At 47.3% G+C, this 14,477-nt stretch overlaps 1 protein-coding gene across 1 annotated transcript in view; it reads right to left on the bottom strand.

The window, feature by feature from the left end:
* Positions 1 to 233: 233 nt before the first annotated feature.
* Positions 234 to 14,477, bottom strand: part of LOC147740894 (uncharacterized) — a 30,191-nt gene continuing 15,947 nt past the window's right edge. The window contains exons 3-4 of the mRNA XM_086952187.1: positions 13,083 to 13,184; positions 234 to 2,191 (exon numbers count right to left, since the gene is read on the bottom strand). Of these exons, the coding sequence (XP_086808313.1) occupies positions 13,116 to 13,184 (69 nt within the window). The 3' untranslated portion in view covers positions 234 to 2,191; positions 13,083 to 13,115. The remainder of the gene's footprint in view (positions 2,192 to 13,082; positions 13,185 to 14,477) is intronic.

Genomic DNA, 14,477 nt, shown 5'->3' with positions numbered 1-14,477 from the left:
AGCCAGTTTTGTACCAATTTTCCACATATATAATTAGCGTTTCCATATAGTAACAGCATCCACCTTCCACCCTTAGCCACTTGCTATGTTTCTCCTCACACGTACAGATGAAGATATGATTTCAGCATCTCATGTGCACTCCTGCCAGTGTTATCAACTCCCAACACACAATCATTGTTTCTGCTTTCTGAGTTTTTCAAACAAAAATAAACTGTATTTTTGAAAGTGTTTTATTCATCAATTTGTTTGCACAATAATTTAAGAACAGTTTATCAGTACAATTACCACCTCCATGCCCTCATGTGTATCAATGCATTTTGAAGCTCCCGCGACCAAGTCGAGTGGAAGAACAGAATTGTAAAATATTGCTTTGCCTTTGCCCTTTTTATCTTTTCTTTGTTTTCTCATAGCTTGGAGTGGGCTCTAGCACAGCCCGGCAAAAAAACATTCTCCCTTTTCCATGTATGCTGGGAGCTGGGAGTGGACGTGGAGCCTACCATTGCTGCACTCAGGCAAGTAATCCCATGCTATAGCTGTCACTCAGTCTAGCAGTGGTTGTGCTTCATAAAGCAGCTGCACAGCGGCCGTCCACTCATGCAGTGCTTAATCTGCAGCTTAGAGAGGATCGAGGCGCTGTGCCCATGATGTCATTTTCATACCTAGTCTGCCGCTATGAAAGGCCAGATGCACTGTGGCCATCACGTATCCTCCATACCAAGCCTCCCGTTTAGGAAGATTCATTTATCTGTGACCATCATGTCTTCTTCATACTTAGTCTTCTGTTTAGGAAGGGACTAGCCGTATATGCTTAGTTCTCTCAGGTCTGGTTCTCAGTCCAAGAGCGGTGGGCTCACTATGAGGTTCTCTACAAGCACTTCAATGGAGATAATTTTTCTTGCTCGGGTCTGGCTTTCAGTCCAAGAGGGTGGGTCACTATGAGGGTCTCTACAGGCGTTTCACTCCAGATCTCAACCTTAGCCCAGGGCGGGCCTGGTTCTCTGAAAGCAGATGCATTGCGTTGTTACTTCCCTTCCAACCTGGATCTCAGTCTAGGAGGGACATGGTCTTCAACTTCCATCCCTAGCTTGAACAGGAGTCCAAGAAGGTGCTCGGTCTTTATAACCGGAAACATGCACCTTCGGCTCCATCTCAGACAGCGGTCTAGTAGGGAAGCGGTCTCCACCCACTGGTGCAATGTGGCTTTCCATTCCACGCCAGACTGCGCATGCGGCTTGGAAGCAACTGCACTTACAATAAAGAATAACAATACAATACAATACAATATAAAGAATAACAATACAATTATCAAAAAAGAGTACCTTTGTTCCATAAATAAATATTATTTCCTTAATATAATACTGTATAAATATAATATATAATGTTTGGGCAATTGGCAAGATTGTTCCTGTCACACTGGCATTTGTACTAGAGCTTGCGAGATGATCCTGTGTCTCCATGCCATTCGTGGCAGTGGGTCACAGTAGGACACAGTTCAGGAAGCCTACATTCCCAGGCTGGCTGCATTTACAGTATTGACTGTCTACAACCACAGGAGTGCCTGACTACACTCCCAGAAGTGTCTGACTACACCCCGATGTGTGTCTAACTACACTCCCAGGAGTGAATGTTCACACTCTCACAAGTTTGTGACTACATTCTGAGGAGTGACTGTTCACATTTTCAGGACTTGGCTGGCTGGCCAAATTCATAGGAGTGCTGACCACACTCCTTGGATTGACTACTGACACTCAAAGAACTGTCTGCACACATTTCCATCTCTGAATGGCCATGTGCTTTTGTCAGGCATGTCTAGGGAGGTGAGAATGCCTGCTAGTTCTGGACCCAGCAGATAACACCTACTACCTAATCCCTGGAAATGGCTCTTTGGTTATGCCCCCTGTTGTGGAGCTTGGGGACTCTTGAGCTTGGGGTGAGGGCACCTGATGGAGGGTCACAGTCCTTGTCAAGGAGTGGGTCGCTGAGTGGGTCAGGCCTGGGGTTAGCCACTATGAAAGATGGCGCTTGCTCTCACTCACAGTCCATTCACGCTGCCAACTCAGAGGCTAAATGGAATGAATGTAATAGTAATGTAAACACTACACTGCTTCATATTTCTTCTTTTGACTGCTGGTTGGGTCACTCTTCCATCTTGTTTTGTCTTCAAGTTTGATGATCATTGAGATGGTCCAGACTGAAAATTAAAACAGAACCATGTTAAGGAATCGCCATCAGTGTACATGAGATTATCAGACAGGCTAGGCAAACATACTCTGCACTCGTTTAGTGATCAAATACCATAAGACTGCACCTTCTGCACTTACTGAGTGATTAGATACAGTAAAGAAGCACCCTCTGCACTCACTAATCAATCATATATTTAAAGGGGCACCCTCTGCACTCTCCGAGTAATCATATATTCTAAAAAACATCCTCTCCACTCACTGAATATTCTGATACTCTAAAGAAGCACCCTGTACACTCACTGAGCAATCATATATTCGAAGTACCCACTGCACTCACTGAGTAATCAGATTTTCTAAAGAAGCACCCTCTGCCCTCACTGAGTAATCAGATATTCTAAAGAAGCACCCTCGGCACTCATTGAGTAATCAGATATTCTAAAGAAGCACCCTCGGCACTCACTAAGTAATCAGATATTCTAAAGAAGCACCCTCAGCACCTCAGCACACACTGAGTAAGGATTAGTTACTTACCTGTAATCCTAGTTCTCTTCCAGGGGTATCCTCATCAAAGTCATAAGCATTAGAATATTCCCGCCCATGCGCGGGACCCCGGAAACACTATATTATATGTGCCCCACATATGTATACACATATATATAAGGTATGCACTGATTTCCAGGTTGCAGCCTTGCATATTTCCGACATGGGAACGTCATGCAAGAAAGCCACCGTAGCCGCCTTCCCTCTAGTGGAATGTGCTTTTGGAGACATCAACAACGGCTTGCCTGCTAGTTGATAGGCCAACTTAATGCAAGAGACAATCCACCTGGAGATGGACCTCTTAGCTGCTGGAAAGCCAGTTCTCATTGAGCCATAGTTCACAAACAGTTGGTCCGTTTTCCTAATCCCTTTAGTCTTTTCCAAATAAAACTTAAGCACTCTTTTAAGATCTAAGGAGTGAAGTGACCGCTCGGCCGGGGTCGTAGGATTTGGAAAAAAAGAAGGGAGGGAAATAGATTGATTTATATGAAAATCAGAGATGACTTTAGGCAAGAAGGACGGGTGAGCCCTTAGGACCACTCTGTTATGGTGGAATACAGTATAAGGTTCCTTTGCACAGAGGGCTTGTATCTCACTTACTCTGCGCGCAAAGGTAATCGCCACCAAAAAGGCTGCCTTCCAAGAGAGATGTTGTAAGGAAGCCTTGTGGATGGGCTTGAAAGGAGGAGACATTAACCTTGATAGAACTAGGTTTAATTCCCACGGAGGAGAAGGATTTCGCACAGAGGGATACACTTTCTTCAATCCCTGGGGTAAATCCTTGACCACTGGAACCTGAAAGAAAGACACCTGATCAGGTGACTTTCTGTAAGCCACAATAGCTGACAAATGCACTCTAATTGAAGCGTACTTTAAACCAGCTGTTGCGAGGGAAAGGAGGTATGGTAAGATGACGTCCTCCTGCCCCTTAGTCGGATCCAAATGATGATCTTTACACCACAAGTAAAACCTTTTCCACTTGAAGGCATAGGATGCTCTCGTGGACGGTCTCTTTGCCTCCTTCAAAATGTTCATGCATTCTGGAGGCAGGTTCAAATGTCCGTATTGCAGGACCTCAGGAGCCATGCTGTTAGGTTCAATGATGGGAGGTTGGGATGCATTATCCTCCCGTTCATTTTGCTCAACAGGTCCGGCCTGCAAGGGAGTCGTTTGTGTGGACACACAGACAGATGTAGAAGGTCCGGATACCACCACTGCCGAGGCCAGTCTGGAGCAATCAGGATCATTACCATGTTCGTCCTGAGGAGCTTGGAAACCACTCTCGGAATCAGTGCCAGGGGAGGAAACGCGTATGCGAACATCCCTGCCCAATCCAACAGAAGAGCGTTCCCCTGCGTCCCTGGTCTGTGGAACCTGGACGCGAAGGCGTGGCATTTGGTGTTTTCGTCGTCTGCAAACAAGTCTATGGATAGACGCCCCCAGCAACGAAAAAGCTCTTCTACTACTTCGTCGCTTAGCACCCAGTCTGGCTGTTCTTCGAAGTGCCTGCTGAGTGCGTCTGCCTTGACGTTCAACTCGCCCGGAAGGTGCACCGCCACTATTGTGAGACCTCGAGCGAGAAGCCAATGCCATATTGACTGAGCCTCTCGAGACAGTGGGCGAGATTTCGTGCCTCCTTGCTTGTTCAGATAGAACATGGTTGTCGTATTGTCCGTCTGAACCAGGACTGAGCCGAATTTGATCACTGGTAGGAAAGCTTTGAGAGCCAGGAATACCGCTCTGAGTTCCAGCATGTTGATGTGGTATGTCTGCTCCTGCGCAGACCACTGGCCTTGAATCTGAAGTGGACCCATGTGTGCTCCCCAGCCTTGCAGGGAGGCATCTGTCACTATAGATTGGGACGGAATGGGTTGGTGAAACGGCACTCCCACCATCACATTGTTTCTCCGAGTCCACCATCTGATGGACCCTTTTGTCGCTTGGGAAAGATTGATTCGATCCTCCCAACGTCCTGTTGCTTGGCCCCACTGATCCTCCAGAGCCTGTTGTAGAGGACGCATTCTCAGCCTGGCGTTTGGGATGAGAAAAATGCAGGACGCCATGGAACCCAGTAGAGATGCTACTTGTCGTGCTGTTGGAGGCCGAGACTCTAGCAGAATCCCACATTTTTGTTTCATGGAAGAAAATCTCTCCTCCGAAGGAAACGCTTTTCCCACGCTTGTGTCCAGAACGGAGCCTAGGTAGTGGATGGATTGTGTAGGCCGCCGGACTGACTTCTCCAGGTTCACATGGAGGCCGAGCCTGTGAAGTTGGTGCAGGCACAGTTGCAGATCTTGCGTTACCCGTACCGGAGATGGACCCTTTAGGAGCCAGTCGTCCAGGTATGGGTAAATGAAGAGACCCTTCTTGTGAAGAAAAGCCGCCACCACTGCCATGCATTTGGTGAAGACTTGTGGTGCGGACTTGAGACCGAAGGGTAACACCTTGTACTGGTAGTGTTTGTTTCCCACAACAAACCTTAGGTACTTGCGATGTTGTTGCGCAATCGGGATGTGAAAATACGCATCTTGCAGATCCACCGAACACATCCAATCTCCGGCTTGCAGATGAGGACATATCTGGTGAAGCGCTAACATGCGGAACTTTTCCTTGACGATAACCTTGTTTAGGAGTCGTAGGTCGAGTATTGGTCTGAACTTGTCCTCCTGATCTTTTTTGGGGACAAGGAAATATCTGGAGTAAACTCCTTTTCCTCTTAGAGCGAGAGGAACTTCTTCTATCGCTCTTTTTTGCAGCAGGATTTTTACCTCTCGTCGGAGCAAGCTTAGTTGGTGAGGGCAAGAGCTCTTCGGAGGGACGCTCTTTGGAAGAGCACAGAAACGTATCCTGTATCCATTGCGTAGTATATTCAGCACCCACTGATCTCTTGTGATGCTGACCCACTCTGCCAGGTGTTGTGAAGCACTTCCTCCCACTGGAGTGGGCAACGGCGTCAGAGGAAGCCACTGTTCAGGCCTTTCCTCCTCTCGTGGTGTTGGAGGACTGTTGGTGACCTCCTCTACCTCTGCTGGGCTTGCCACGAAACTGGGGTTTCCCTTGAGTTTTGTTTTGGGACCACTGAGGGGTTTGAACCCTCTGTTGAGCCCCTCTACCCCTGTTGGTCTTGAAGCGGCGCTTGAATTCCTTTTTCTTCTCCAAGCCCACCGCCTTTACCGTGTCCAGCTCAGTCTTCATTCGGGTCATCTCTTCGTTCGCATGTTCACCGAAGAGAGCGGAACCTGAAAAGGGGAGATTCAGAATTCGATGCTGAGCATCCGGTTTCAGCCCTGTAAGGCGCAACCAGGCCGATCGTCTGGCACAAACTCCGTGGGAATAGGAATGAGCCGAAAGCACCGCCCCATCCGCGGCCGTGCTTATCATCTGGTTTGCCACCAGACACCCCTCCGTAACAGTTTCTTCAAAGTCCTGCTGGTCCTCTTTCGGTAGCTTGGCTTTGAATCTTTCCATCGAGTCCCATAAGGCTCTGTCATACCGACCCAGGAGCGCAGCTGCACTGGCGACCTTAAGAGTGGAAGCAGCAGAGTTGCAGACCTTTCGACCCCAGGAGTCTTGGGTTTTGCTGTCCTTATCCGGCGGGATTGAAGAGGAACCAGCAACCGCATGTGTCTTCCTCGCCGCCGCCACAATGACAGAGTCTGCTGGAGGGTCAGATTTCACAAACACCGGGTCCGAAGCCGCCGGTTTGTACTTCTTCTGAATGCGTGCCGGGACTGCTCTGATTGCTGCTGGGGTTAGGAAAACCTCCTTGACAGGGTCCATAATCCCCGGAACTAGAGGCAGCAGAGGTCTGGAGATGGCCTTCTTGTGTAAGGTTTCAAAAATGACTGTCGTCGTCACTTGGGGGACAGACATTTCGATGTTCAGTTTAAGCGCACCTCTTTGCAGTACATCCAGATACGTGCCAATATCATCCACTGGGGAGGACCTGGACGCTGGACTGTCCGTCAAAGTCGGGGAGTAGTCCCTCTTGGACGATCTGGTAGAAGAGGTTGAAGAAGTAGACGGAGTACGTCTATGTCTACGGTGAGCACTGAGTCTCCGCTCCCGCGACCTCCTTCTGTGTATAGGGCTTCTGGACCTTGAATGCTCAGTTGAGGAGCCAGAGGACCGATAAGATGAATGGTGAGAAGCAGATTCTGTCACCATGATCGTATCCGAGTGTCTCGACGTCGAGCTTTCTTTCCTCGTCGTCGAACGCTTTTGGGGAGTCGGAGGATCAAACAATCTCGACTCCGAATGTCCATGAGAGGTTCTGTAGTCTCTCGACGTAGAGCGGCGATAAGAAGCCGTCGACGGAGCCCTCTGCTTCGACGTCGAACGGCGGTGTCCGGCCGCCGACGGAGACCTCTGCCTCGACGTCGATCGACGGTGTCCTGTCGCAGACGGAAGCTTTTCTCTCGACGTCGAACGACCTCGTCCTGTCGTCGACGGAGCTTTCTGCCTCGACGTCGAACGGCGATGGTCGGCCGTCGACGGAGATCGCTGCCTCGACATCGAATGCCCGTGCGACGACGGCGGAGGGGTATTGGGCACCCTCGACGCCGCGCGCTGATGCTGCACTGACGGAGACTGCGTCCTCGACGAGCTACTGTCGACGGCAGAGGGGTCTTGGTCCTCGACGCTGATCGTCGCTTCTTGGACGCGGAGGGGTCACATTTCTCGACGCCGGTCGTCGCCTGGTTGACGACGGCGAAGTGACCTCCCTCGACGCCGGTGTCGCCTGGTTGACGACGGCGGAGGGGTAATGGATCTCGACGCCGACCGTCGCCCGGTTGACGGCGGCGGAGTAGCCTTCCTCAACGCCGATCGTCGCCCGGTTGACGACGGCGGAGGGGATTTCGACGACGGAGCTGGTTCTTTCGACGTCGTCGACGTACCTGGTCTTCTTCTCGACGGCGAGCCCGCCGTCGACGGTAGTTTCGAAGAGGAAAACTCCACCTGTGGATCTTTTCTCAGCGCTGAGCTCGACGCTGAAGTTGAAGGGTATGAAGACTTCTTTCTTGAAGATGTATGAGTCTTCTTGGAGCCCTTCTTCACTGGAGATCTCCCTCTTGAAGCTCTGTGAGCCAGGCCATAAATCCGAATTCTTTCCCTGTCCTTGAGGGTTCTTCCTGACAGGTTCTCACAATGTGGACAGGTGCCTGGATCATGATCCTCAGGCAGGCAAAGGATACAGACGTCGTGGCTGTCTGATTTTGCCTTCTTGTTGCCACAAGAAGGGCATTTATCAAAGAGTGAAGGCATTCTCAGAGGAAAATGCTCACCAAACTGCTGAAAACAAGCAGTATCTTACTTGACTAGATGTAAGACGTCGAAGTAAGAGCAAAATTTGACAAAAATAAGTATTTTTCTGTCAAAAACCAGAAAAATAGTGGAGCTGTGTAACCAGGGTCCTTCACTGAAGGAGCCGGAAAGAACAACTGACCTAACTGTCACCCCTGGGGCATGATGGGATACAGGGGGTCATGAGTGCCTTAAAGGCACAGTGTCAGTTTTTTGCTATTCAGCTACAGGTTAGCTTTTCAGTCTTTTTAGACTGTGTGTTTGCAATGCAGCCTGGGAGCTTCCTATGCTTCCAGTGAGTTATGAGAATTTCTACTGCTTTCTAAGCATTAAAACAATTTCTAAACAATCTTTGGTGTTGTTTCTCATGTTTCTAATGCTTAATATATATGTATGGTGGAAATTCTTCACAGCATATTTCAGCTCTAATGTGATTTGGCTGCTATTGCTTGTTTTTATATACATATTATTTATATATATATGTGTATACATATGTGGGGCACATATAATATAGTGTTTCCGAGGTCCCGCGCATGGGCGGGAATATTCTAATGCTTATGACTATTGATGAGGATCCCCTGGAAGAGAATCAGATATTCTAAAGAAGCGCCCTCTGCACTCACTAAGTAATCAGATATTCTAAAGAAGAAACCTCGGCACTCACTCAGTAATCAGATATTCTAAAGAAGCACCCTCGGCACTCACTCAGTAATCAGATATTTTAAAGAAGCACCCTCTGCACTCACTCAGTAATCAGATATTCTAAAGAAGCACCCTCGGCACTCACTGAGCAATCAGATATTCTAAAGAAGCACCCGCGGCACTCACTGAGTAATCAGATATACTAAAGAAGCACCCTCTGCACTCACTGAGTAATCAGATATTCTAAAGAAGCACCCTCGGCACTCACTGAGTAATGAAGATATTCTAAAGAAGCGCCCTCTGCACTCACTAAGTAATCAGATATTCTAAAGAAGCAACCTCGGCACTCACTCAGTAATCAGATATTCTAAAGAAGCACCCTCTGCACTCACTCAGTAATCAGATATTTTAAAGAAGCACCCTCTGCACTCACTCAGTAATCAGATATTCTAAAGAAGCACCCTCGGCACTCACTGAGCAATCAGATATTCTAAAGAAGCACCCGCCGCACTCACTGAGTAATCAGATATTCTAAAGAAGCACCCTCTGCACTCACTGAGTAATCAGATATTCTAAAGAAGCACCCTCGGCACTCACTGAGTAATCAGATATTCTAAAGAAGCACCCTCTGCACTCACTGAGTAATCAAATATTCTAAAGAAGCACCCTCGGCACTCAGTGAGTAATTAGATATTCTAAAGAAGCACCCTCGGCACTCACTGAGTAATCATATATTCTAAATAAGCACCCTCTGCACTCACTGAGTAATCAGATATTCTAAAGAAGCAACTTCTGCACTCACTGAGTCATCAGATAGTCTAAAGAGGCACCCTCTGGAGTCACTGAGTAGTCAGATATTCACAAAAACACCCTCTTCAGTCACTGAGTCATCAGATATTCGAAAGTACCCCCGCACTCACTGAGTAATCAGATATTCTAAAGAAGCACCCTCGGCACTCATTGAGTAATTAGATATTCTAAAGAAGCACCCTCGGCACTCACTGAGTAATCAGATATTCTAAGAAGCACCCTCGGCACTCACTGAGTCATCGGATATTCCAAAGATGTACCCTCTGGACTCACTATTCTAAATAAGCAACTTCTGCACTCACTGAGTCATCAGATATTCTAAAGAAGCACCCTCTGCACTCAATGAGTAATCAGATATTCTAAAGAAGCACCCTCTGCACTCACTCAATAATCAGATATTCTAAAGAAGTACCCTCTGCACTCACTCAGTAATCAGATATTGTAAAGAAGCACCCTCGGCACTCACTCAGTAATCAGATATTCTAAAGAAGCACCCTCTGCACTCACTCAGTAATCAGATATTCTAAAGAAGCACCCTCTGCAGTCACTCAGTAATCAGATATTCTAAAGAAGCACCCTCGGCACTCACTGAGTAATCAGATATTCTAAAGAAGCACCCTCAGCACTCACTGAGTAATCAGATATTCTAAAGAAGCACCCTCTGCACTCACTGAGTAATCAAATATTCTAAAGAAGCACCCTCAGCACTCAGTGAGTAATCAGATATTCTAAAGAAGCACCCTCGGCACTCACTGAGTAATCAGATATTCTAAAGAAGTACCCTCTGCACTCGCTGAGTGATCAGATAGTCTAAAGAAGTACCCTCTGGACTCACTGAGTATTCAGATATTCTAAAGAAGCACCCTCTGCAGTCACTCGGTAATCAGATATTCTAAAGAAGCACCCTCGGCACTCACTGAGTAATCAGATATTCTAAAGAAGCACCCTCAGCACTCACTGAGTACTCAGATATTCTAAAGAAGCACCCTCTGCACTCACTGAGTTGTCAGATATTCTGAAGAAGCACCCTTGGCACTCACTGAGTAATCAGATATTCTAAAGAAGCAGCCTCTGCACTCACTGAGTAATCAAATATTCTAAAGAAGCACCCTCAGCACTCAGTGAGTAATCAGATATTCTAAAGAAGCACCCTCGACACTCACTGAGTAATCAGATATTCTAAAGAAGTACCCTCTGCACTCACTGAGTAATCAGCTATTCTAAAGAAGCAACTTCTGCACTCGCTGAGTCATCAGATAGTCTAAAGAAGTACCCTCTGGACTCACTGAGTATTCAGATATTCTAAAGAAGCAACTTCTGCACTCACTGAGTCATCAGATATTCTAAAGAAGCACCCTCTGCAGTCACTAAGTAATCAGATATTCTAAAGAAGCACCCTCAGCACTCACTGAGTACTCAGATATTCTAAAGAAGCACCCTCTGCACTCACTGAGTTATCAGATATTCTAAAGAAGCACCCTTGGCACTCACTGAGTAATCAGATATTCTAAAGAAGCAGCCTCTGCACTCACTGAGTAATCAAATATTCTAAAGAAGCACCCTCAGCACTCAGTGAGTAATCAGATATTCTAAAGAAGCACCCTCGGCACTCACTGAGTAATCAGATATTCTAAAGAAGTACCCTCTGCACTCACTGAGTAATCAGCTATTCTAAAGAAGCAACTTCTGCCCTCGCTGAGTCATCAGATAGTCTAAAGAAGTACCCTCTGGACTCACTGAGTATTCAGATATTCTAAAGAAGCAACTTCTGCACTCACTGAGTCATCAGATATTCTAAAGAAGCACCCTCTGCAGTCACTCAGTAATCAGATGTTCTAAAGAAGCAACTTCTGCACTCACTGAGTCATCAGATATTCTAAAGAAGTACCCTCTGGACTCACTATTCTAAAGAACCAACTTCTGCACTTTCTGAGTCATCAGATATTATAAATAAGCACCCTCTGCACTCACTGAGTATTCAGATATTCTAAAGAAGCAACTTCTGCATTCACTGAGTCATCAGATATTCCAAAGAAGTACCCTCTGGAGTCACTGAGTAGTCAGACATTCAAAAAAACACCCTCTGCACTCACTAAGTCAACAGATATTCTAAAGACGCAAACTCTGCACTCACTGAGTCATCAGATATTCTAGAGATGCAAACTCTGCACTCACGGAGTCATCAGATATTCTAAAGACGCAAACTCTGCACTCATCTAGTGATCAGATACCACAAGACTGCACCTTCTGCACTTATTGAGTGATCAGATATCGTAAAGAAGCACCCTTTGCACTCACAGTGTCATCAGATATTCTAAAGATGCACACTTCCATTCCCTGAATAACTATATATCCTAAAGAGGTGAAGCATGCATTTACTGTGTTCTATATATCCAACAAAACCACTGTCTGTGTGCACGCGTGCACACTCACACAGTGACCGAATATCCAAAACCACTCTGCACATTTAGCAGATCACTTAGTGAAAAACAGCCAAGCACCAACACAACGACGATGAGCGTTTTTAGACCCTCAGCTAGAAGATGGTACAAACAATTAGGTAGTTACCTACCCAGCATTAGTCCCTTCCTGAACAGTGACCCTGCACTAATCACTCTCAACTTAAGGCACAGTGAACATTTACCACCCAGATCCTGAAAATAATGAGCCAACAACAGGTACTCTACGTTAATATACAAACTTAAACCTCTGCCAACAGTAATGTAATTTCCTTTTTTGGTTGCTCATGAATGTCTTCTCTGCAGGTCGTGTGCATTCTCTCTAGAAAGCTGGTCCATTCTTCATTTAAATTTACTCCAACCCCAAGGTGAGTGGCAGCACCTCCACATGTGCTGGGTAGAGAGGCAGGGTGTGATTGCATGTGTGTTGGCCAATAAAATACACTGACCCAGGGTACCTGCACAACAGGGACTAATTCTCTAGTTATGGCACAACATCTACTTCCATTATGCTTTATGTAGACCATGGTTCCTCCTAGAGATGGGAGTGGGCGTCAAGTGAATGACTGCAATGTCACAGAAACACTCTCCAGAGCTCTGTGATGTCAGTTGTCTTCCTCAGACCCCTCTAAGGTAGGTGGTATCAGCGGCGTCTCTCACCCTGAACCGTGATGGAACAGCGATGAAATGGCACAGAGCCTTAGTTTAGTATCATGTGCCCCCACTTTGCATCACCCTTCCTGCAGGTGGATGGGGTTTTCTTGGGGAACTTTTCCACATGACTGGTCTTCTCAGCCTCTTCTGAGGACTTTATTCCACATCTGGCTACATGTGGTTACAGACTATCATGAGGTTGCTTTATGCCCTGGCCTGGAGGTTACTAACTCACCAATACTCCTTACATTCTGGCAACACAACCTATTGTTCAGAGATCAATGATGTTGGCTACCTCTCTCTGGAGAAAACAGTCAACAAAGGAGTGACAAAATGTTCTGATACCTCACTCTCCTTTCTATTTACTTAAATATTTACAGACCATTCTCACTTTGTATCCATCAATTCAGTTGTGTATAAAAGTGGCAATTTATAAAAGTTCATTTTTCTTCTTATTTGTACACATCATTAGTGGCTTGTGCAGACTTACCCTCAAGCCAGCATTCGGGGTGCGATATCCAGATCAGGAGGCAACTGGGGACGGTCTCACGGATCCGATAAGCCTCGCCCAAAAGGCCGTTCTTGTGCAGATCTGGTGAGGTAGAGAGAGAAGCAAGTGTTTTCATAATTTGCTTAATCCCCATAACAGGTTACACCATTCAGTGGCAAGAGACCTATCCTGAACTAGCTCCATCCCAGGAGGCATCAGAACCTGGACCATACTGAACCCTGGACCACACCCAAACCATGAGGTATCAGAAGCAGGACCATACCGAACCCTGGATCACAAACAAGTCAGGAGGTATCAGAGGTAGGACCATACCCAAACCTGGATCACAACCAAGCCAGGAGGTATCAGATCTGGACCACACGTAAACCATGAGGCATCAGAGGAGTCAGGAGGTATGAGAATCCAGACTATCCCCAACCCTGGAGCGATCAGAACAGTCTACACCCAACCTATGAGGTATCAGAACCCAGACCATCAAATGCAGGGGGTATCCAAACACGAACCACACCTAGAATCAGACTACACCAAACCCAAGAGTCATCAGAACCTGAACCACACACAACCCAGGAGGTATCAGATTCAGCACACAGCTTACCCAGGAGGTATCAGAACCTGGACCACACCCAACACATGAGATATGGGAACAAGGAACATACCCTACTCTGGACCACACCCAACCCAGGAGGTATCCGCACCTGGAGCATACCCAACCCTGCACCACACAATCCTTGACCACACCCAACCCAGGAGGCATCCGGACCTGGAGCGTACCCAACCCTGCACCACACAATCCTTGACCACACCCAACCCAGGAGGTGTCAGAACCTGGAGCGTACCCAACCCTGCAAGACAGAATCCTTGAGAACACCAAACCCAAGAGGTATCAGAACCTGTAGCGTACCCAACCCTGCACCACACAATCATTGACCACACCCAAGCCAGGAGGTATCAGAACCTGGAGCGCACCTAACCCTGCACCATCCTTGACCACACCCAACCCAGGAGGCATTAGAACCTGGAGCGTACCCAACCCTGCACCACACAATCCTTGACCACACCCAACCCAGGAGGGATCAAAACCTGGAGCGTACCCAACCCTGCACCACACAATCCTTGACCACACCCAACCCAGGAGGCATCAGAACCAGGAGCGTACCAAACCCTGCACCACACAATTCTTGACCACACCCAACCCAGGAGGTATCAGAACCTTGAGCGTAACCAACCCTGCACCACACAATCTTTGACCACACCAAACCCAGGAGGTATCAGAATCTGGAGCGTATCCAACCCTGCACCACACAATCCTTGACCACACCAAACCCAGGAGGTATCAGAACCTGGAGCGTACCCAACCCTGCACCACACAATCCT

Source organism: Lissotriton vulgaris, chromosome 1_1 (assembly GCF_964263255.1).
Source record: "Lissotriton vulgaris chromosome 1_1, aLisVul1.2, whole genome shotgun sequence".
In the NCBI taxonomy this organism is placed as follows: Eukaryota; Metazoa; Chordata; class Amphibia; order Caudata; family Salamandridae; genus Lissotriton; species Lissotriton vulgaris.
The sequence above is the reverse complement of the archived record's forward strand: the minus strand, read 5'-3'. Positions and strand labels throughout refer to the sequence as shown.